Genomic DNA, 24,627 nt, shown 5'->3' with positions numbered 1-24,627 from the left:
ATATGGCTACATTAATTGACTGCCTACTATGTTCTACTATATATGGCTACATTAATTGACTGCCTACTATGTTCTACTATATATGGCTACATTAATTGACTGCCTACTATGTTCTATTATATATGGCTACATTAATTGGCTGCCTACTATATGCTTAATATGTATTATTTCATTTAATCCTTCCTTACAACACTATAGGTAGGTACTGTTATTATTACTACTGTTATTATTCCCACTATACAGAAGAAGAAACTGAGGTTCAGAGAGGTTAGGTCACTTGTCTTGGCCATGTCTCTGGGAAGATGCAGAGCTGGGATTTGAAGCCATTTCTTTTTGACTCCAAGACCCTTGTTCTTAACCACTACCCTCTACTGCCAATTGTTCCAGTTCTCCATGGGCCTGCTGCACATCCCAGGCCTGAGAGGTCTTTGAATGACAGACAGTACTTACTCACCTGCTTAAAGGTGATTTGGGTGCGTCTGTGCTGTCTACACTGGATTAGGTTGAAAGACACTCTGTAAAGATGACTGCTGGTTTGTAACTTGCAAGAACTTTCAATACTGAAAAGAATGTAAGTTCTTGTTGAGCCTTCAGCACACCAATCTTTCAAATTAGTCTGAACTCTGCTTGTCTTTCTGCAGACACGTGGTAACTTAGATGAGCTCAAAATGAATGGAATCCTCTTTGGGAAGCTGTGAAGTCTCTTAAAAGCTGAGGCATCTCCAGCACGCTATCCTTTTCGTGCATCTTCTCCTGGGAGGCACTGAGTCTCAGAGCCAACTGGGAAAATGCTGCCCCAAACAAAAGATGCCCATATGGAGACTAACTGGTCTTAGGCAGACTGGGGTGGGGGGTCCTATGGGCAGCTTTTCCTTTCCCTTTCCCATGAAAGGGAACTGACCAGAAATTAAAAAAAAAAAAAAGGAAGGAAAAGGAGGCAAGAAAAGATGGGAAGAAGAAACTTGTGGAATTTGCATCCAGATTTTACAAGGACAAATACTTTTTGCATCATGCTTGTGTTAAAAGTGATTTTAAAGTGGCATTGTAGGGAAAACGTTATTTCATTCATTCAAATAAATGCTGAACACTGGATATGCAATTCAGTAGGCAGTCATAAATTGAGGATTTCACTAATAGTCCCCTATACGAGTCAGTTTTTGCTGTGTAACAAACAACCCCAAAATCTCAGTGGCTTTCCACAACAAATATTTATTTTCTTTTTAATGGGTTTGTGAGTTCATTGTAGCTCTGCTAGGTTTGGCTCTAGGCTGTGGGTTGGGTTGAGGTCAGCTCCAAGTGTCTGTTCATTTCTCCTTGAGTCATTAGCTACACAGGGCCTGTTCTTCTCATGACAGGTCACTTCAGAACAAGAGGATGAGCCAAATTACACAGACATATTTAAAACCCCTCTTCCCACCAAGCCCACTAGTATTCCATTGACCAAAGCAAATCATATGGCTTTACCCAAAGTCAATGGGGCAGGGAAGCCACTCCATCTGCCATGATGCCAATGAGCAAGAGTGGATAAATATAATTCTGTACGGGGAGGGAGTGCCAAGTTGGAAACAAATATCTAATGTACCATAGCTACTAACATTGAAAATAGGATTACAATCACACAGTGAAGAATAAACAGATTGATAAAGACTGATAGATCTATTTATAGTAATAAAAAATTTATATCTAAAGCATTAGGTCAAAAACCCAAACTCTGATCAGCTTTGTGGCTTGTGACTTGTTATCTTGGAAAACTGGCCCATGGGATGTGAAACTCAAATCTTTGCCTTGTTGAGTTTGTTGCTGCATTCCACCACTAGGGCGAAGCCTTAGTCACTATGTTACAGCTTCTGGGCTTGGCCTTCCATCAGGAGCGGCATATCGGGAGCTGATTTACCTCTGCTCTCCCAGCATAATTATCAATAGTGCCACGCCGCTCTCACAGGTGTCCCAGTTTGGGTGATGAACTATATGATCATCTTATATACATGGTATAAATGTGGTATTTTTTCTCCAGAAATAAACAACTTTCCCAGGAGCTAACACTCCACAAGGAGCACTAACCATTTTTTTCCCTTTCCCTTCTAGAAAAATGCTCCAATTACAAATGACCTCTCTCCCTCCAGACTTTTATATGTTCCCATCCACCTTAGAACGCTCACCCTCCATTTTCCTGTTCCCTGCTTTCAACTGTGTAGCCCTTATTTATCACGTTGACTTCCCAGAGCAGCCTCCCCCGGGCCTTCCAAATCCGGGTTATACGGCTTCCTCGGGGTGCTATGTCCCCCAGTAAAGGATTTATGTGCTGTGACAAATGCTTATTTGCCTGTCTGCCTTACTAGCCTGTGACCTCCTAGAGGGCAAGGATGCTGCCTGTCTTGTGTTGCTACCATGCCATTTTGGCAATTAGTATTTGCTGAACGAATGCAATTGTTATTCTTGTTTTACTTATTATTATAAAATATGGCAGATATGCAAAAAACATAGAGAATAATATTGCCCTCAACCCGCTTGCTACCTTCTCCTCTTTCTCTTGCTCACTCTTCTCCGGCCACATTAACCTCAGACACCCCAGGCACGTTTCTATTTTAGAGTGTTTGCACTGGCTGTTCCCTCTGCCTGGAAGTCTCTCTCTTGATATCCACATGGCTCCCTCCCTCCCTCGTTCCAGTCTTTGTTCCAATCTTAACTTCTCATGGAGGCCTTCCCTGACCACTCTATTTAAAACTGCAACCCCTCTCCCTGTACTAAATCCTCCCCCACCTCCTTACCACTTATCGCCTCCTAAGACACTGTATGTTATACTTATGCATTGTTCTGTTCCCCTACACTAGAAGCAGACTCCACAAGGGCAAGGATCATGCTCTCTGTTTGCTCATGATACCTCCCAAGTTTCAGAACTGCACTGGCACCTAGTAGGTGCTCAAGAAACACTCACTGAATGAACGAACAAATGAGTTCAATGAACATTTACTGAGCACGTTTGTCCAGGGTTAGAGTGGTTAGAATCAGTCTCACCCTCAAGACCCACAATTGTGGTAGAGGAAATGGCTAGACAAGCAACAATGGCACCCTAGACAATAAGCTGCTTCAAGGCAGTGGCTCAGTCATACAATTTAGCGTCCCCATGGCTCCTTGGGCCCAGTTACAAGTTCCATACATGTACCTGGAATGAATCTACCAATGAACTGATGAAATCGTTACAGCTGATGGTGTCTAGAACATTCACCTTATAGTCTCCCTTTTCCTAATAACTAAATAACACTCAACTCCACTTTTGAAATTCAATGAAGTAACTCTCAGGGAAAGATAATACTGGAAAAATATAGCCCAAGATAAATGACTATCATCATTGCCCAAGAACCAGAAAATCAGCATTAAAAACTTAACTACCTCCTAAATTAATTCTTTTAAAATTTTGTGGTTAGCATTTTGAAAAAAATAAAGAGATTAGTTTAAGGAAGACTATTCAAAAGCACTATTTTATTTATAATTTGCAAAAAAAATCTCGACTATCCTAAGAAATCATGTTTTAAAAATACAAATAAATATATCTTTGTGTGTTAAACAAAGGTACACATGCTATGCGTATGGACAGATGTGTTTCCCGAGAACTAAGGCTGCCAGTATTGTGCGGGAAGAAATCTTGGAGCTTTCCTCTGGCCCACTCTTGTGTTTTGAGAGTTGGTGTGGGAGGCAGCAGTTAAAAGCTTAGCAAGAACCTGGCACACAGTAAGTGCTCAATAAATGATAGCTTACTAAGAGAACAGAGTAGTCCCTTGGCCAGGCACCTCCGCCTTTTATACTCATCTAAGAAAAGCATGTTAGTTCCTTGCCATGGCCTACTGTGTTCACGTTGGCCACTGGGCTAGAATCAATGGCTTTGTCTTTGTGTTCATGCAAAGATGGATGAATGTGCCCTACTCTCTACTAGATTCCAACACAGGATTCTAGCTCCAGAACAAGATCTTATCACTACAGTCATGCGTCGCTTAACGTTATGATATGTTCATTGTGCAAACATCACAGAGTGCACTTATACAAACCTAGATGGTATAGCCTGCTACACACTTAGACTGTATGGTACTAATCTTATGGGACCACCATCGTGTATGCGGTCCACCCTTGACTGAAATGTCGTTATGCGGCACATGACTCTATATGATTCAAGTTAAATCACATAAACTAGCTGTGTGAGCCAGGGCCAGCTGCTTACCTATTCTGTTGCTTAGCCTTGTCAGCCCTAAAATGGTGATGGTAATATTAGCTCCTGAATAGGGCTGGTGGGGATGTTCAATAAATTAATGTGAGTGACATGGAGTAACTGCTCAATAGGTAGTGGGTGTTATGATAAAAATTCACAAATAATTCTAAAATCCTAAATATATGAATATCTTATAAACTAGGGCAAACAGTAGAAACAACCCAAATTTACATCAACTGATGAATGGATAAATAAAATGTGGTATATCTACACAATGGAATATTATTCAGCCATAAAAAGGAGCGAAGTACTGAGACGTGTTACAACATGGATGAACCTTGAAAACATTATGCCAAAATGTCTGATACAAAATATCCCATAGGGTATGATTCCAATTATGTGAAATGCCCAGAATAGGCAAACCCACAGAAATAAGGTTAGTGGTTGCCACAGGCTGGGAAGATGAGGGAATGGAGAGTGACTGCAAATGGGTATGGGGTTTCTTTTTGGGATGATGAAAATGTTCTAAAATTAGATACTGTAATGGTTGCATAACTTTGTGAATATACTAAAAATTATTGAACTATATACTTTAAAATGTGAATTTTATGGTATATGAATTATATTTCAATAAAGCTATTATAAAAAAATAAACTAGGGCAAAATAAAGATGAGTAAATAACTTTCTGCCCAACCTACTTCTTCTCCCTGGAGAAAGAAACTTCTCTCACATTCCTCATGTCTTGGTTATAATCTCCCAGCCCCCGGGGGGCCTGCCTTCTCCATTAGGCACAGTGGGCGTAATGCTCAGGGCTCATGAAAGTGCTTTAACTTCTTTTAAAATCAGAAGAAAAAATTTTAATATAATCCAGCCTGGATTATATTTATATATATATAAATTTTTTGTGTGTGTGGAGGAAGGGGCACCATGCAGGCAAAAATGCTCACAGCCCAGGACAATGCCAATGTGACCCTGCTGGCTCCCACATTTCACTACTAAACCGTAACCTTTCTTGGAGTGTGTGTTCTCTGTTTCAGGGACTTGTGGAGGGCCCTCCTTTGCTCTCATGATACCAAGATAAAGTTGGAGGCACCAAGTGAAATTAGAACACTAAACCAAACAAAATGAAAAATGTACTCCTGCCTCTGTCCATAACCCACTAGCCAGATACTCAACACTGGGGGAAGGAAGTAATGAAGTATGGACCTGGGCTCAAGTGCGATTAGGCCAGTGACCAGCAGAGAGACCTTGGGCAATTTACGTGACCTCCATCTCTTGTCTCTGTTTCCCCATCTCACTGAAAGTGCAGAAATAGGTCAGCAAAAGAGCATTTTAAAGAGTGAAGTGTTGGTTTAAGCAGGAGTTTGCCCTCTCTGCAGGCTGTGTTCACTGAACTTGCAGTTCAAGCCGGAGATTAGGAAGTCCTGTGGTGGAAAGCCCCATGGGGTTGAATCTAGTTCCTCAGACAACCTCAGATAACCTCTGACCTCAAGAAAGGTCAGTAGCACAGCAGCAAAGGAACTAGGGGTGGCGGGGGAGAAAAACTATTACAGATTTTATCCCAGATCCTCAGCTGAAATCTTTCCAGAAGATCCAATTCTGGCTAATGAATCAAAGAGAAATTTCCGTTGCAAGCATTCTGTTTTTATTGCTCAGAGAATTCTTCTGAAACCAACACAAAAAAGGTCAAATTAGAAAAACAAAAGCAGAAGTAGCTAGGATCTATACAGGGCCTGTGCTCAGGACACAAGCCTGGACTTCCCGGTGTCCTCAGGAGAGCCCGAGCAAAACTGGACGCCAGCAGGCTTCTACCGGCCCCCTTGGATCAAGCACAGCAGAATTATGTGGAACACAAAAGTGAAATATTATAAGAAGCTCACAGCAAAGATATTAACTTTGAATTCCCCAAATTATAGTTGTAAACCAGGGCACAACAAAATAGGCCCATCATTCCCGTATCAGGAAGGTACGCCCAATCCTGCCACCGCCACGTTGACAGTCGACAGTCGGGAGACCCATGGGCGGGTCGGAGCAGAGCAGAAGCCAACTCCCGCAAACAAGCCCTGATTTAGAAAGTTGGATGAAGGTCATGACTAGCCAAAACACGCTGATTAGGATGAGGGCAGGTGATTTCAGTGTCAGCTCTACCTTTCAGCCTCTTAGAGTTAACAGCTGTATGACCTTGGGCAGGTCTCTTACCTTCTCTAAGACTCTGGTTCTTTACCCTAGTATTTCCCTTATGGCCTGGATCAGAAAAATCTCCAAAGGTGCTGGATTTAAAATAATACAGATTCTCAGGCCCCCACTCAGATGCACTGTGTTGGAATTTCCAGAGCTGGGCCGTGGCTGTGGGCATTTTTACAAGTTTTCCACTGATTCTTACACCAGGCAAGTTGGGAAACACATCCTTCTCTGCACAATGTGAATGAGAATAGTACTTCCCTCATGGGTTGTTGGGAGGAGCATGTGAGATTATTATGTACAGCATTTAGCACTGTGTTGACACATCATAAGTCAATAAATGTTAGCATTTATCCTGGTAAATCATGATTGCCATTTATTTAATAAATATTTACTATGCACCTACTGTGTGCCAGGTACTATGCTATGTATTGGGGTATAATGCTGGATAAGGTAGAGTTCCTTCCCTCGCAGAGCATGCTCACTGCTAGTGGGAATGATGTACAGTAAGAAAATAGGTACACAGATAAGCTTTTAATTACGATTCTGGGGCCGGCCCCGTGGCTTAGCGGTGAAGTGCGCGCGCTCTGCTGCTGGCGGCCTGGGTTCGGATCCTGGGCACGCACCGACGCACCGCTTCTCCGGCCATGCTGAGGCCGCGTCCCACATACAGCAACTAGGAGGATGTGCAGCTATGACATACAACTATCTACTGGGGCTTTGGGGGAAAAAATAAATAAAGAAAGAAGATTATAAAAAAAAAATAGCTTACTCTTAATTACGATTCTGAAAACTGTCAATAAAAGTAGGCTCCTGTGAAAGCACTGACTTAATTGCAGTTTAGGAGGAAGTTACCTTACTCCTGGGATCTGCAGGAAGATGGGGGTAGGAAGTGGGAGAAAAGAACTTTCTAGATGGAATAGAGACGGTGGAAAGGAGCTGTGAGTGCATTGGAGAAATGGAGAGGAGGTTTACTTTTATATTCAACACCCTCTTTCATGCCAGGCATTGATCTAAGTCAGGGCTTCTCAATGTGGGCCCTGTAGACCATTTGGGCAAATCTAAATCTAAATGCATTTTTTCTCTCCAGGGTACTCAGGATACCATACGCATTTCAAACACGAGATTGCTTATTTTGCCATGTGTGGCAACACGCTGTCTCTAAACTTTCTTTGTAATAATACTTCCACTTGATTTTTAAGCCAGTTATTTAAAGCAATCACTCCAAAACAATTGTGGAAGATGCAAACTGGGGAAGAGAACTGTTTTGGCAGTTCTTGGTTATAAGTTAGTCATTAAGACGAATCTGGATACCCCCCTTTAGCGCTCTCTCCTAAGAATATATCCAAAGGCTCCTTCCCTTCCCCGCCTCCTCCACCCCCGAGTGTCTGTGATCTCAAGTTTGAGAAACCCTGATCTAAACCAACATCCTCCTCTTACCTGAGGATTCTCAGTTCCAGAGGGATTGTAAAGAGCCAGAGCCCTCGAAAAGAGTTAATGAAATAGCAGGTACTAGAATCTAAGGACTCTTAGCTCCACTTCAAATTCACGTTCAGATTTTCATGTTATAAAATGCCTGCCCAACCACAAAGCTCCTTCAGTTATAGAATTAATCTGGCCAAAGTCGATTTCGTTGAAGTGAAATTGGGCTTTACTGTACAAAGTGCTGACTTAAAAAAAGGTGACTTGAAATGAGAACTACAGTCACAACAATGGAACTCAGCAAATAGGAAATGAGAATCACAGATAACTTCATTTAGTAGCTACCACGTATGGAGAGCCATCATGCAATCTACTATTTAATTGACTTCTTCAGGAGCAGAAAATGTTTTGCTCTATTTGCAAAAATGCAGTTTTTTAAAAGTACATCCTAAAATAATGGAGAATGGATAGGTAAATTATTTTCTTTTTAACTTCCAATGAGAGTTGGTAAGGTTGAAGCCAAGGGCTTGGTCTTTGTCACAAACACTGGATTGTTTTTCCATCCAGCTTGGTGAGTATAACATCTTTCTGGGACAACATTCTATCCTAAAGAGAAGATGAGACCTGGCTGCCTGGGGTGCCCACCTCTGAGAGCTCCCTGTGGTCTATGGCGTCTTGGCTTGAATCGTCTTTCATCCTTAAATGAAGCAGTGGCAATTTCTCTCTTCTTCAGGAAGGATGGTTCCCCATGCAGGCAATACTACCCCTCCCCACTGAGAACTAATCACTGATGCAGATTTACTGTGAAGATGCTGGAATTTAAGGCCCCTTACCTCCCAAGCCCTTCTAAGACCCTATATTTGTAATTTTGTATTCATAATTTTACATTCTTTATCTTAAAGAGGGCCCCCAAATTTTTATAAACTTCAGGCCCCATAAAACCTGGATCCAGACCTGATTTAAAGTCAGATTTTGTTCCGGTTGCCTCACCAGAAAATTTCTCTCCTAGTCAGTAGAGAAACTTGCCTTTTCCATTTCTGGAAGCCAAGTCTTCCAAAGTAAGCCACTGAAAAACTGAAATCAAATTTGCAAATGTATTTTATTACAGCAGAGTCACTGAGTTATTAAGATTTCTGTTTGGTGGTGAGAATCCTATGATTTTATTTAATCAAGTGTTGTAACTTTAGCCAGAGCAGTGTGGGAATTGAAAACTTTTCAGTCTCAAAGTGCTGCCTTGTGATGCTTTCAGGAAGGGTGGCATCAAAGGTCACAAATTGTCTTGTGGCTTTTCAGGAGTTTATGGGCCATTCCCACAGTATGATGCAGGGTGACTCACCACCATAGTCAGGTGTTCCATATGTTTGTTTAAACAGATGCCAATAATAACTACAAAAACAATAACAAAAAGCCCTAAAGACGGTCGAATTTTTAAACAGAATTCTCCACTTCTGTATAAAAAGTTGCTATAAAAAATAAATTCAATCTAAACACCCACAGGTACCTCACCTTCTTGAAACTCATTTAAATTTTCATGTTAACTCCTAATCTTAGGGGCCAAGGCAGGGTCTAGGGAAAGGGTTGGCAAACTATAGGCCAATACCTGTTTTGGTGTGGTCAGTGAGCTAAGAAGAGTTTTTACATTTTTTTAAATGGTTGGGGAAAAAAAAAGAAAAATGGTATTTTGTGACACATGAAAATTATATGAAATTCAGATTTCGATGCCCATAAATAAAGTTTTATTGGAACACAGACACACCCACTCCTTTACATGTTGTCTGTGGCTACTTTCATGCTACAGTAGCAGAGCTGAGTAGTTGCAACAAAGACCATGTGGCCCACAGAGCTGAAAATATTTACTATCTGGCCCTTTACATATAAAGTTAGCTGAACCCGGCTCCAGGGCAAGGGTCTTGAATTGAGGTTCTTGTATTTTTGGGAATATACAAAGATTTTTCAAGAGGTATATGGACATGATTAAGGAAATCAATTATCTGATCCTCATTTTTCATTGTTGTTGAGGAAGATTCACCCTGAGCTAACATCTGCTGCCAATCTTCCTCTTTTTGTATGTGAGGCACTGCCACAGCATGGCCACTGACAGAAGAGTGCTGTAGGTCTGCGCCCGGGAACCAAACCTGGGCCGACGAAGTGGAGGACGCCGAACTTAACCACTAGGCCACCAGAGCCGGCCCAGATCCTCAACTTTCATTTGTACTTTTTCCTAAAACTGATTATCTAAGAACACACCCAGGAGGTGGCTCACTTCAATAATCCATATTGAATCAGTGCATGGAGCTGTAAAATCTCTGGGACACTAAAAAAAAAAAAAAAGAAAGAAAAAAGGACAAAATGTTGGAAATCATGGTGCCAGTGTTAAATAGGTAAACGCTCCATGACTGGGAAAGAAATCCCAGGTATTTATTTATTTATTTATTTATTTTATTTTTTTTGTGAGGAAGATCAGCCCTGAACTAACATCCATGCCAATCCTCCTCTTTTTGCTGAGGAAGACTGGCTCTGAGCTAACATCTATTGCCAATCATCCTCCTTTTTTTCCCCAAAGCCCCAGCAGATAGTTCTATGTCATAGTTGCACATCCTTCTAGTTGCCGTATGTGGGACGCGGCCTCAGCATGGCCCGAGAAGTGGTGTGTCAGTGCGTGCCCAGGATCTGAACCCGGGGCCACCAGCAGCGGAGCGCGCACACTCAACGCCTAAGCCACGGGGCCGGCCCCCTAGGTAGTTTTTAGTTCTTTGCTTTTAAAAAAATTGACCCAGTTAATTATGATTGACCACTATGTGATTTTTCTGGTATGTAATTCAGAAGGAATTAAAATAATTGAGAAGCATTGCTATAACAATAAAATTTCTACTTCTATATCCTTGTGAAAATTAATAAAGGGAAATCTCATTTAAAATGGAGTCAGGAGGCTAGAAGGAGGAGCTCCCAAAAAGTACCACTGGAGGTCAATTACAGCAAAGATAAGTCAATTACAGACCCCAACAGAAAGAAATCTCAACAGGAAAGAATCATCAATTACAGGAAGAAATGTACATTGCATTCCAAACAGAAATCAACTACCCCAGCAATTCAGCCAGGAGAAACCATCACTACCCTGAACTCTTGCTTTTCTCCAATGGACTTTTGTTCAAAACAACCTCTCCATGGGCCGGCCCTGTGGCTTGGTGGTTAAGTGCGCGCGCTGCGATGCTGGCGGCCCGGGTTCGGATCCCGGGTGCGCATCGAGGCACCACTTCTCCGTTCATCCTGAGGCCGAGTCCCACATACAGTAACTAGAAGGATGTGCAGCTACGACACACAACTATCCACTGGGGCTTTGGGGGGAAAAAATAAAATAAAAAAAAAAAAAAACAAAAAAAAAAACAACCTCTCCCAATTTCCTCCTTTATCCCTATAAATTAACATTCTTCTCCTTTGGTTGCTGGACTTGCCTATGGCTTTTGCCATAGCATGCAGGCCCGGAATTGCAATTCTTTGTTTTTTCCTGGAATAAACTCATTTTGCTGGTAAAATAACTGGCTGTTTTATTTTTAAGGTTGACATCCTGTTCAACGTGAATGAGACTTCTCAAGTTTACAGCAATAAAGAAGAAAATTGGGACTATAACTGAAAATTACTTGTATGTCATTCTAACAGTTGGTAAAAAAATTTTTTTTAAAGTAATATTCATTAAGGATATACAAGCTGATTAAAAACTAGGCCTATCTCGTTAAGATATACATTACCAGTAAAATTTTGCTTTTTTTAAAAAATTATTTATCAAAATGTGTAATATTTTGTTATTTACAAAATAAAAAAAATTGTTTCTAATGATAATTTGATGTAGAAGAAATGTTTAAAGCTTGGAGCCCTATGGTCATACAGAAGAAAAAATGTAAATTTCAATTTATATAACCATAATTTTGTTGCCAAGAATTGGATGAAATGAACAACAAAAAATTTTCAAGATTAATAACGTTTCCTACTTTTAAGCCCCCTCCTCTATTCTGGAAGCTTCAGAGACTGGTTCTCTCAATTGATTGGCTAAGGCGAGAGACCGCCCAACTTTTTTTCCTGGCAACACTGCTATTTTGTCTCAACTTTGCTGGTCACTGGATCTAGGGCATCCAAGAATTGGATCGGATGGGTCGATCTCCACTAGAACAGAATTTAAAGATTACTGAAGAGAAAAGAATCCTATGTCCCAAGGTATCATTCATCTGCCAAGACAAAAAAAATACCACCTACATGCCCTTTCTGAGGAATATATGCAAGAAATTAGTCTAATGGATAAAGATAAAGTCAGAATAAAGCTGTGAAATAGGGGCAGAAGGAGAGTATAAGAAATTATAGCATACGATGAATGTTGTAATCTTTGGTTCAATCTAAATGGATGATGCTAATTTGGGAATTATAAGGTATGAGATCTACTGTAGGGCAAAACTTAACGAAAGCCTGGAAATTAACTTGTAAGCTCTCTTAGCACAACTCAGGATTTGGGGAGTGAAGGGTAAAGAGAGAGATGAGGTCCAAAGTCCTCCTCTTATGTGGAGGGAGACTTAATGGAAGGTTGGGCACAGTTAATATTTATATTTGATGTAGCAATAGAGAAATGTAAAAATAATTGTTCAAGTTTGGAGAGTAACTATGAGCAGAATGGAAACATACAGAAGAACTTTCAAGAGAAAAGGGAAAAGTTGGACAGGGAAAAGGAGAAAGTCACAAAGTTTAATAAACAGCAACTATTAAATAAGACAGAAGTGAATAATACTAAGTATGTGTCACTATGATAAATGCAAAGGGTTTGAATTCTCCTACCAAAGATAAAGAGAAACTGATGAAGAAAGATATTAAGTAACAGTCAGCAAAGATAAACCAGGCAAATGTAATGAAATACAAAATAGGACTTAGAATATTATTATGAGATAAAGTGTAATTTAAGGTCAAAAGCTATTAAATGGAAAGAACAAGTACATAATAAAGGATAAAATATGAAATTGAGAAAGAACATAAAATAGCCACGAACTTGTATGCATCAAACAACATATGGCAAAATATAATAAAACAAAACAACCTAGTAATTTAAGAAAAGCTTGACCAAAAAACACAACCATAGTGAAAGGTTTAAAAATACTTCTTTCAAAGTTTGTCAAGTAGACAAAAACTAAGAGAGGTTTAGAAGGACGGGATAACAAAGTCAACATGCTTGATTCATAGATATCTACCAGATATTTACAAAAATTGGTCACCTACATGGCCATAAAGAAAACTAATAAATTACAAAAAGCACATTATTTTACAGGTCACATCCTCAGACCAAAACCCATGAATATCAGAAACCAAAAACCAAAATAAGAGTTTCACAAATTGTACCTACTTGAAAAATAAGAAACACGTATATAACTTTAAATTAACCCTGGGAGTCTGTCTCTCCAACTCTCCAAACCAACCAACCCACACTAAACCTGAAATAACAAAGCATCAAGAAATTTGTGGAAGAAGACCACTTTATATAAAAATCTATAGGAATATGGATGTCATGAAAATGTTGAAAGACTCTGAAATAGGCAAAAAAGATTACCGGGTGTCCTGGCAGTTCCCAGCTTGGGGTTATCTGACTCTATAGGGGTTAGTACCTTTCCTTGTTTTCGAGGTATTTTACAACTTTGTGAGTTATAGAAACATACAATAATGCAAATAGCTCATCCACAGGAATGCAAACAGACCTTGTCTGGTGGAATGTAACTGATTATTGCCCCGGAGATACTGACCAGTTTTCCATGTCTGTAAATTCACTTCAGCATTCCTGATTGCCTGTGTAAGTATGCATTCATTAAATTCTCCTTGGAACCTGTTGTAACATCTTACTGATTCTCTCATTACTTAATGAGTTAAATAAAATCTCTAACACATGTTCATTTTCTACTTGTATGACAGTCATGGTTTTAACTTTCTAAAAAATTATCTTTTGGGGCCGGCCCAGTGGTGCAAGCAGTTAAGTGCGCACGCTCTGCTGCGGAGGCCCGGGGTTCACGGGTTCGGATCCCGGGTGCACATTGACGCACTGCTCGTTAAGCCATGCTGTGGCGGCGTCCCATATAAAGTAGAGGAAGATGGGCACGGATGTTAGCCCAGGCCCAGTCTTCCTCAGCAAAAAAGAGGAGGATTGGCATGGATGTTAGCTCAGGGCCGGTCTTTCTCACACACACATACACAAAAAGATTTAAAAAAAAAAATTATCTTTTAACATAGGTGAGGTTAGAATGGAAAATATATGGCGTTAAATGCATTTATCATTAAAGGCTGAAAATAAGTGAACACAAGAAATTAGAATCACAAGATAAATGAAAGAAAAGCAGGGTTTCGAAAGAATTAATATAGATGAAAGATAAAAGCTGAAATGAATAAAATGGAGGGGGGTAGAGGAAGAATAAATAAAAGCAAAAGCTTTACTTTTATTTTTACAAATGACAAAAAAGATAAACTCTTGGAAAACTAAGGAGAAGACTGAAAATAGAAAAAAAAATACAATAGTAATAAGAAAATTACTAATCACTAATTAGCATTACTAATCACTAATAAGAAAATGCTAAAGATTTTAAAATAATTATAGGAGAATGTTAAATAGCATTATAGGGTTACAGATTTGAAAATTTAGAGCCAAGCAAATGATTTTTTTCTTTTGCAAAATATAAATTACCAAAATTCATCCAAATGAGATATAAAACATGAACAGACTGGCAATTACAGAAAACATTGGAAAGTCTGTTAAGGATGTACGTCAGCACAGATAATAAACAGACAATTGTTGAGAGGGCCAAACTACTGTTGGTCGCTGAAAAAAGAAGGAAAGAGCCCCAATTTATTTTCAGAGTAGCGTAACTGAGAACGAACAAAAAGGCAAAAATCAGAGCACAAAAAAGAAAACTAGAGATCAATTGTGCTTACGCATTTAGTTGTACAAATTTCAAGTAAATTACTAGCAAATGAGATCCAGCAATGTATTCGAAGAATAATCCAACATGATCAAGAGGGCTTGTTTCTGGAACTCAAGGTGACTCAGTGCCAGGCTATGTCCCACACTAATTTGTGACATCAACATATGCAGGTGCAAAACCCTAATAGTTAATGCCAAAAGATATTTGATAAAATTCAGCAACCCACCTTGATAAAAACTTTATGTGAAAATTGGAGTAGAAGAAAATGACCTAAGAACTATAAAAACCACCACTCAAAGGAACAGTGTATATTATATTAAATCGGGAAATTCTACAGCCATTCAAATTAACATTAGAGACGCAACGGGGATGCTAGCTGAGTCAACCATTGCTCGGAGGCTCGACTAACGCAATTGGACAAGAAAACAAACAAAGTGGTATAAATACTGCAAGGGCAGAGATAAAACAACCTGGCAATGAGATGACTGTATCATAACCATCATAAATCATACTTATCAGGGACCAAGAGTTTCTAATAAATACTTACTGTCGATTAATAAGAATTTTTGGTAAGGTAGCTCAATATAGACAAATATACCAAATATGGCTATTCTTTATGTTTGCAACAAACAATTATTTTAAAATGGAAAAAACCCTATTTATAAATACAATAAAATTATACACTAATAAGAAAATACAGGCCTTATATAATAAGAATGGACTATCTATGAAGAAAACTATATAATTTTATTGAATAATGTTTTCAACAGGATTTGAATAAAGGTTTTTGGGTGGAAGATTTAACATTTTTTAAAAAGTCATTCTTTTTATAAGTTCATATATCACGTTGATGGAATTTGAATCAAAATCCTCAAAAGATTATCTTTTTGGAGGGAGAGGTGCTGGATAAAATGGCAGTTCATTTGGAAGAATGAATATCTAAGAATTGCTAAGAAAATTTTGGAAAAGAATAGCTAGGAGGAGGCTTTGTAAGTCTAAAAGATACTAAGGCCTGGCTTAATGCTAATATAATAAACTATGTGATGTTGGCAAACCAGAGAAGATATAAAGATCAGTGGGACAAAACAGAGATTCCAGAAATAGATCCAAGTGTATTTGGGAACTTCATCTAAAGGTGAAATTAGGATTTCAGTTCCGAAGAAAATAATATTTTATTTAACAAATGGTCCTGGTATATGTGGCCAGTGAAACTCCTGTATCACACATATATAAATATGAATTCTTGCTGTAGGAAGATGCTAACTAAAAACAAACAGTAAGAATATTAAAAAAAAAACCTATTTAATTCAGGGAAAGGAGTTTCCTAGAAAATACAGGAGCCATAAATGAAGCAACAGAAGAAATCGACTGCATACAAAGATATTTTTACGTGGTAAAGCACCACGAGGAAAGTCAAAAGACAAAGGACGGGGAGGAGGAAACTCAGCAATAAGCGACAGACATGGGGTTCATATCCCCAAGTTTCTAACAACTGAAGGGGGAAAATAGGGAGTATGGGTTTCAGGTTCATAGAAGAGAAAAGTGCAAACGATCAATAAGTCTATGCAGGGATGCCACAGAAATGCAGATCAAAACACCACGTGGGGAAACGCACAAAGAGCATATCACCCATTTCACTCATCAGATTGACAAAACTTCAAGATTAATAACACCCAGGATTGGCAATAGTTGGAGACCACACCACAGACGAGACTACCATTTTGAAAAAGTAATCGGAATCTATGCAAGTACAAACTGCGGAAACTTGTTGAAATTCCAAAAAAACAGCTGAATATGAGGAATTCCGTAAGACGTTTACTGAGGCAGTTTGTAATGGGAAGCAAACACAAAAACAACCTAAATATCCATGAATAGAGAAATGGTTGATGAAGCATGGCATATTCATATTACTACCTTCTGCTTAAAAAAAAAAAGTTAGGGATAACTGTATTGACCCACAGTACTGTTTTTTTCAAATGTTCCAGATGCTCTATTAGGCTCAAGGTTTTATTTATTTATTTATTTATTTTTTTGTGAGGAAGATCAGCCCTGAGCTAACATCCATGCCAATCCTCCTCTTTTTGCTGAGGAAGACTGGCCCTGAGCTAACATCTATTGCCAATCCTCCTCCTTTTTTTTTCCCCCGCCAAAGCCCCAGTAGGTAGTTGTATGTCATAGCTGCACATCCTTCTAGTTGCTGTATGTGGGACGCGGCCTCAGCATGGCCGGAGAAGTGGTGCCTCAGTGCGCGCCTGGGATCCCAACCCGGGCCGCCAGCAGCGGAGCACGTGCTCTTAACCGCTGAGCCACAGGGCCAGCCTGACCCACATACTGTTAATAAATAGAATAATAAGGGCAAGTTGCAGAGAAATGTACATTGTGTGATACAATTACTACGAAAATAGGAAAAAACCCTTTCTACATTATCTTTGGAGTCTATGCATGTTGTTATGAACACAGGGAAAATTAACATTACTTACCTTGGGTGGGGTGACAATAGGCAGGGGGCTGGAGATTACTGACTTGGTTTTTGTATAATTCTGTATTTTGTATAATTGTATAGATATAAATGGAGGGCAGCATTATAGGTGGGGATATCAAGATACAAAAAGAAATACAGTATATAAAAAGAAAATAGTATGCTCAATTCAACCCCAACTCTATAACCAGAGTGGAAAACATTCATACATAAGCATAGAAAAACAGATTAGAAGGAAGTCCACTCAAAATGGTGATAATTTTTACATCTGGGTACTAAGATTATTAGCGAATTCAATTTTTTCTGAATAATATAATGTGTTTCCCATATATTCTATCTTGAATATACATTATGTTCATAATCAGGAAAAAAATCCTTTAAAAGTTGAAAAGAGAGTCCCTCTGGGCAGAAAGATGTAGAAAACGTGTTTATGACAGTAGAAGTTTCCCAGCTAAAATTAAAGCAATAATTCTAAAGCAATGAAATTATTAAAATACTAACAGAAGTACACTGTAAGCTTTTTCGATTTCTTACCAAACCATAGTTAATGACTCATTATTACTATTGCCGATATGAAAATAAACAAATTCTGGCAAAGAAAACACAGCAAGTTACCAGAAATGTGTTCAAATATTAAGGATCAAAGAACCCAAGCAGACAATGCCCGAGTTCTAGCTCTTTCTCTATTTCCTAAAGGAGGGACTTGCAATTTCCAGCAGGCGACCCTCAAGGTTTCTAGCAGCACCATTTTGTATATTTCCTCAGTGTATTACCATAAAAGAAGTGAAAAATAATATATTTCTATAAAAGTGAGCTGATCTGCATGAGAATTTTGATTAAATAAGTTTGCATTAGAGAAGAAAAGTGGTGGAGTGACCTCCCTCCTCTCCAATCCTTGCTGACACTCTGTGAGAGCAGCTTTCATTCACTCACTATTTATTAAGAGCCCACCGGAGTTGAAGATCATGCTAGAGCCTGGAAATCAGAGAGATTAGGACCCTAGTTGATGTCTTTGGGTCTAAACATGGGTAATTCTAGCTCGCTCTCTGGCGCCACCTACTGATAAAACAGCGTTTCAATTCAAAACAGAATAAAATTTTAATTTCTATCTTTTCAATATAGCCTATGCTTTGGAAAAACCTAGGTGCTTTTCCAGTCCCACTTGTCTGGACCCTGGGATTGTACACACATTAATATGTAAAACAATGGTGTCCTGCAACTCTCTGTCCTAAGGCTGAGCGGGAACTTGCATGATATTTGCATCTAAACAGAAATATCAGGTTCATCAGTCTGAAGTTTCAAAATGAAAATGATAGTTGGGTCACTTTCGGAACCACACATATGTAATTTGGCTGTGAAGAAGGTAAGTCATTTGTATAATATTTACGAGCGAGGACTAAAAACCTTTGCTTCCCCAAGTTCTCTTTAATTACGATAATTCACATCCCTTCAATCCCAAATCATACCATGACTCTAAAGAATCATTAACATTCAGTATATTTTAATCATGTAACAGTTTATTAGGAAACCATTCCTTTTTTGCTTATTAGCACGAAACATTTTTTTTGGTCAAAGATCCATTAACATTATGCAGAAAATGGTCCTTTGTGCCAACAGATTTGTATCCATGTACTAAAACACGAATACCCCAAACTCTGGTGGGTATTTCAGAAGAGAGACTTAAGAGAGGCTGGGAAGTACCATCTACTCACAAATTTAATGAAGTGGAAAAAACCTTTATTATAAGAGTTGCAAAATCAAGTTGGAAACAAACAAATGTATTCACTAAATGCATTTAATTCCAGACCCTCATTGGAAACATCTTGGTAACGTCTAAGATTCTACAACAGTTAGAACATGGCGAGTCAGAGGTGGTCTCAAAGTTATTACAGGTTAAAAAATTACAGTAAGCAGTATAAAATTACAATTATTACGGGGGAGGGGGGAACAACGGCTCACAACAGTCCTTAAAAAAACATTAAGAGCAAACCTCTTAGAGAATTCTATTTATGACCTCTTTTTCATCACTCCTTTTTTCCCCTTTCTTTTGTTTTTTTAAGTACTAATCCGGTATAGAATCTGCTGGACAGAGCAAAGTTGGGTGGGCTCCTCCTTGAATGATGGAGTAAGTCTGCTTGGGTAACTCTTGCTGGGAAGAAGAGGAAAATATAGGCGGCGCGGTGGTGGCCACGGCGATGTTCTGGCCCCCATCGCTGACCACAGTCACTTCAGCGGTCCCCTCCTGAATCAAAGCGTTAAGGCCTTCGAAGTCAGTGCAAGTAATACCCGAACTGGTGATGAAAGTCTGGCCGCCAGAGCCTTCCTGGGGGCCCCCAGGGGCCGTGGGGATGAGAGTCTGGTGCAGAGTGGCTCCGTCAGTCTGGTCGTGAGTGGTCAGCAGGACAGCTGGCTGGGTCATCGCGCCCGCCTGGCTCGGACACCCGGAGGCCTGAGGAGGGGCGATCAGATTGACCTGGCGCAGGATCTGCAGCCGGCTGTTCCCCGGGAGCTCCTCCGCGTTCTGGGCCACCAAGGCGGGGGGGACGATGTTCACCGCGGCAGCCGCAGCCTGGACGATGGTGTTCGCCTGGGGCACCTGATGCCCCACGATGATTTTGACTCTCCCCTCGCTGAACTGGGGCACTTGGCCGGGCTGGAGGGGCACCTGGAGGTGCCCCACAGTGAGGGGCGCGGCGGGCTGCTTGCTGGGGTCGATCTGAAACTGCAGGACGGTCACGTCCGAGTTCTTGTTCTCACCGTACTCACTGTGCTGCCTCTTGTGGCTGCGGAGCGAGTCCTCCCGCATGAACGAGGCATCGCATCGGTCGCAGTGGAAAGTCTTCTTGGCGTCCAGCTTGGCCACCTGCCGGCTGCTCTGCCGGCCCGCGTCCTTCCTCTCCAGGGCCTCGCTCTTGACCACGTCGCCGTGGAACTTCTTCACGTGCTTGCTCAGGTTGCTGGGCTGCTTGGTGTCGAAGCTGCAGTAGCGACACTTGAAGGGGCGGTCGGGGCAGTGGGTGCGCTCGTGCACGCGCAGGGCGGCCGCGCTGGAGCAGGAGTAGCTACACTCGGGGCACTTCTCGGGCTGCTCCGCCTGGTGCGCCCGGCTGTGCTTCCGGAGGGTGGCCTTGCTGTCCCCCAGGAAGTCGCAGTGCGGACACTTGAAGTTATTCCCGCTGTGCTTGATGCGGATGTGCGACTTGAGGTTGCCCTTCATGGTGCAGCGGACACTGCAGAACTCGCACTTGAAAGGCTTCTCCCCCGAGTGCACGCGCATGTGCCTTTTCAAGTCCGAGCTGATTTTGAACTTGGCGCTACAGAGCCAGCACTGGAAGGGGGCGTCCCCTGTTAACACAAGGTGAGTTTCCATAAGAACAGGCAGGCAACAACCACAGCGGATCCCCCCGAAGCACACACCAGAAAATCGCTTATACCAAGGCGGGCGGGTGGAGACCTTCTAACTGCAGCTCCCAGCAGCCCCTGGGAGGAAAAAAGTGGGGGTCGGGGGCTGCTTTTCTTTCCCCAAACCTAAACCACCGATTTGGGTGCACCACCACCGTTACAACACCCAGAAGAAAAACTGAGATGGAAAAGAGCTATTTAATTGTCCCAAATAAAACAAGATCTGCGAATATACTTAGTATATTCTTTAAAACAATCAACCTATCGTTCATCTAGTGAACGTGCCCGCTCTGCTAGTTAATGGTTCACAGTTGTACCGTTTTGCATCATCCGTTGATTTTGATTGAGTTACCTGTTGTAACAGATTGAAGGACACATTTTCGAATCAGTCAACTTCGTGCTCACTCATCAGAATACTCTTTTTACAATGATCGAAACGCCCAGCTTATACTTCATGCAGATTTTTATTAATAAAGACGTGTTTATTGCCCAAAATTTATTTGTCCTTCATTGCCAGCTGCGTTCTTGTGAAGTTACAAAATCCAGCTGCTTTTGGTTTTTTTTTTTTAAATTCATAGTCACTGAAAGATGAGCAGGGAGAGTGAAATTGCAAGGATCTGAGTGGGCGTGATATTCCAAATTTGTTTCCTCAAGGAATGTCAAGTCCAAATTATCTAAGGCACTGATAATTCAAACAAATTGGTGACCCTGCCCATTTCAATATCGCTTAGGCAGGCAAAATAACAGCAGCGAACATTCTTCAGTGCTTCTGGGATGGCAGGGGCTCTGCTGAGCACTCGACAAGGATGGTCTCATTTGATGCTCCCAACATTGCCATGAGGCGGGTGCTATTATCAATTTTACTCTAAACATTACTGTACAAATGAGGAGACTGAGGCCTCGAGAGACGATACAACTTGCTCATGGTCACTGAGCAGTAGCAGTGTAGTAGTACGTGGCAGGGCTTGGATTCCAACCCAGGCTGACTCCAAAGCTGGTATTCTTAGATGCTGGGTAATTATCTGTTCATATGACCGATGTTCACTTTCTTAGGCCACAAGCTCAAAAGAGTGAGATTGTGTTCCAGCTTTCTGGTATAAGGTCTATAATAGCACCATGCGCTGCTGGATAAATGCAATTAAAGATGGGGGGGAGCAAATTTAACAAGCTTCTGGAAAACTGAGAAGCTCAAACCCAGTGCTTTGTATGACTAAACGCCACTGAGATTATGCACACTAAACTCGAGAACAAGGAATGGTAAGCTATGGCCATCTGGCCCACAGCCTGTTTTTGCAAATAAAGTTTTATTGGAACACAGCCCCGTCCATTTGTTTCTGTGTTGTTTATGATAGCTTTCATGCTACAATCACAGAGGTGAGCAACTGTGACAGAGACTGTATGGCCCGCAAAGCCTAAAAGATTTGCTATCCGGCCGTGCTGACCTCAGCCTTAGAATGTTGTTCTTAACCTTCTTTATGCCATCGACCTCTTTCTCCCAGTTTAGTGAAACCCATGGACCCTTTCTCAGAATAATATGTAAATGCACAAAGTAAACTAAAATAAAAATCAATAGGAATACAAAAGAAACCAATTATATTGAAAGAGTTGCTAAAAAAAAGAAAAAATTTGTGATATGGCAATGTGTGCTTTATTAATGCATTAAATAACAAGATCTCGCGGCGGGTCTAGTAACTGCAATGGTTTCTAAATCAAGAAGAGCGTAAACGATACTTTGATCTATCTGCAACAACTGTTATGAAAAGATCTGTGATTTCTCCTGGCGACAAGTTCATAGGCACTGTTACCAGATGCGCTGCCTATTTTCTGTTTTTTTTGCTGAGGGTGATTAGCCCTGAGCTAACATCTGTGCCAGTCTTCCTCTATTTTGTATGTGGGTCATCGCCACAGCATGGCCTGACGAGCGCTGTAGGTCCTCGCCAGGGATCCGAACCTGCGATCCCAGGCCGCCGACGTGGAGCATGCGGAACTTAACCACTACGCCACGGGGCCAGCTCCTGGTTGCCTATTTTCATAATTGAAGGACACACCAAATTTCAGTACCAGTTAGTGAAAATGAAGATGTAATTTTTTTCCCATCCAAATTCATGGACCTCCTAAATTCTATTCATGGATCCCTAGGTGGAGGGGCCTGTGGACCCAGAGTAAGAATCCCTGTTCCAGAATGTTCTACTAGGTTTTCTAGTTACATCCCTGCCCAAATTAGTGACAAAGTTTTCTGCTCCTTTTAGCAATCAGCAGAGGTGACATCGAGAAAAACCAGATAAACAAATCTCACAGCTGAGTGGCAGAGCTTAACAACACTTTCAGACATGAAAGCAAAGGCTTTTAAATCCCTTCATCATCTTTTTTTTTTTTTCCCTTTAACCATATATTTATTTCTTAAATGAGGCATACTGGTCAGTAACAGTCCCTGTCCAAAGCTGATGACTATGTTCGTTCCTGCCCATTACCTGATCCCCGAAGTGTCCAGTACACAGTGGGGAGTTAACGAATGTTGTTGAATGAATAAGCGACTAAGACACTGAGGGTGACAGATCTTTCTCGGGTTTAGGTTGCTACTAAGACAATGGACAACGCAGTCTATCAAAGCAAAGGAAGGGTAAAAACAAGATCCTATTCATTTTACAATTTGTAAAATTTTATAAGTGCCACAGATTGATAAAAGGGAAATGAACATTCCATGGAGACAATGCATGAATGGCACACATTTAAATTTTTAGAAAGCACACCTTTTCCAGACCAATTTAAAGATGCTGCTATAAATGGTAAGTTTATCCCTATAAGTCAAAATCATTCTGAACAACTTTCATAAGTGAATCCCTGAGCTACTATACCTTGTGCTGGGGTAGATTTCCGAAGAAAATCAGTTGGGCATCAGTTACGCCAATGTCTTAACTTGCTATAGTAGATTACAGAAATGTTCCCAAATATCCCCACCTCCTGTCCCTCCATGAAGCCATGGCCTCTGCTATGTATATAATTATGCATGCTCTCCTGGCAGGGGCAGGATGACCTGCCATGACCCCTGACAGTAGGCTCAATCGTGTCATTGGATTTGGCCGATGGTATGTTAAGTAGATTTGATACAAGTAATGGCTGAAATGGACTTGTGCGTTGGGGTTTGTTCACTTGGGCCTCTGTCATCCATCATCATGAGAAGGACAAGCCTGGCCTGGCCTGTTGGTCCCAGGAGGAGGATGACAGATATGTGGAGCAAAGCTGGTTTACCACAGCCAAGGCCAGCGGATGGCCAGCCCGTAGCCAGCAAATGCTCAGACTTGTAAGTGAGCCCAGCCAAGGTCAGCAGAGTCGCCTGGACGACAACCAGCTGATCCCCAATGTGTGAACAGAAAAGGCATACTGTTGTATCCACTGAGATTTTGTGGGTTTTTTGTTACACTGCATTATCGTGACAATAGAGAACTGATACAGACACTGGTGTCTAGAAATGAGGTGCTGCTGTAACAGAAAACTAAAATATGAAGCATTGGCTTTGGGACTGGGTAGCAGGTAGGGGCTGGAAAAATGGTAATTCACGCTATTTAATGGCAAACATTTGGTAAAACTATCTCCTGCAGTAACTTAGAAAACATATGTATTGAATTTTGGACTTATGCCAAGAGATTACTTCTAGGCAGAACAGTGAAAGTGTCTTACTGGCTGCATATGATAAGGTACTATAAGAAAGAGACAAACTGAAAATCCAAACTGGCCATTTTCTAAACGGAATTTAGAGAGAATACAGAAAATCAAAGATGTGCTGGGTTGGATAAAGATTCTCATCTCCACCAGCAAAAGGTTTTCAAAGTAAGACAAAAGGCTAGGGACAAAGATCATATTCAGGGAACTGGTCTCAGAGGAAGACCGATTGAGAAATGAGGGTGTGAATGTAAGGCTCTTTGTTAAAATCTCCAAAAGAATTAAGCTGGTGCCAAGTAGCTTCTCTCAGCTGGACAAGGATTCCTAGAAGTCTCAAGGGATT

At 40.8% G+C, this 24,627-nt stretch overlaps 1 protein-coding gene across 3 annotated transcripts in view; it reads right to left on the bottom strand.

The window, feature by feature from the left end:
* Positions 1-24,627, bottom strand: part of ZFP64 (ZFP64 zinc finger protein) — an 84,248-nt gene that overhangs the window by 36,315 nt on the left and 23,306 nt on the right. For 2 of the 3 annotated variants that reach the window (XM_004430260.3, XM_004430262.3), the window contains exon 6: positions 18,718-20,567. The exons of the other annotated variant lie outside the window; for it this stretch is intronic. In XM_004430260.3, the coding sequence (XP_004430317.1) occupies positions 19,285-20,567 (1,283 nt within the window). In that variant the 3' untranslated portion in view covers positions 18,718-19,284. Of the gene's footprint in view, positions 1-18,717; positions 20,568-24,627 lie in introns of those variants that run through there. 3 annotated transcript variants of the gene reach the window in all.

This window comes from Ceratotherium simum, chromosome 21, assembly GCF_057802395.1.
Source record: "Ceratotherium simum simum isolate JZ-2026a chromosome 21, ASM5780239v1, whole genome shotgun sequence".
NCBI classification, from domain to species: domain Eukaryota; kingdom Metazoa; phylum Chordata; class Mammalia; order Perissodactyla; family Rhinocerotidae; genus Ceratotherium; species Ceratotherium simum.
Note: the sequence above shows the minus strand (reverse complement) of the source record. Positions and strands in the feature narration are given on the sequence as shown.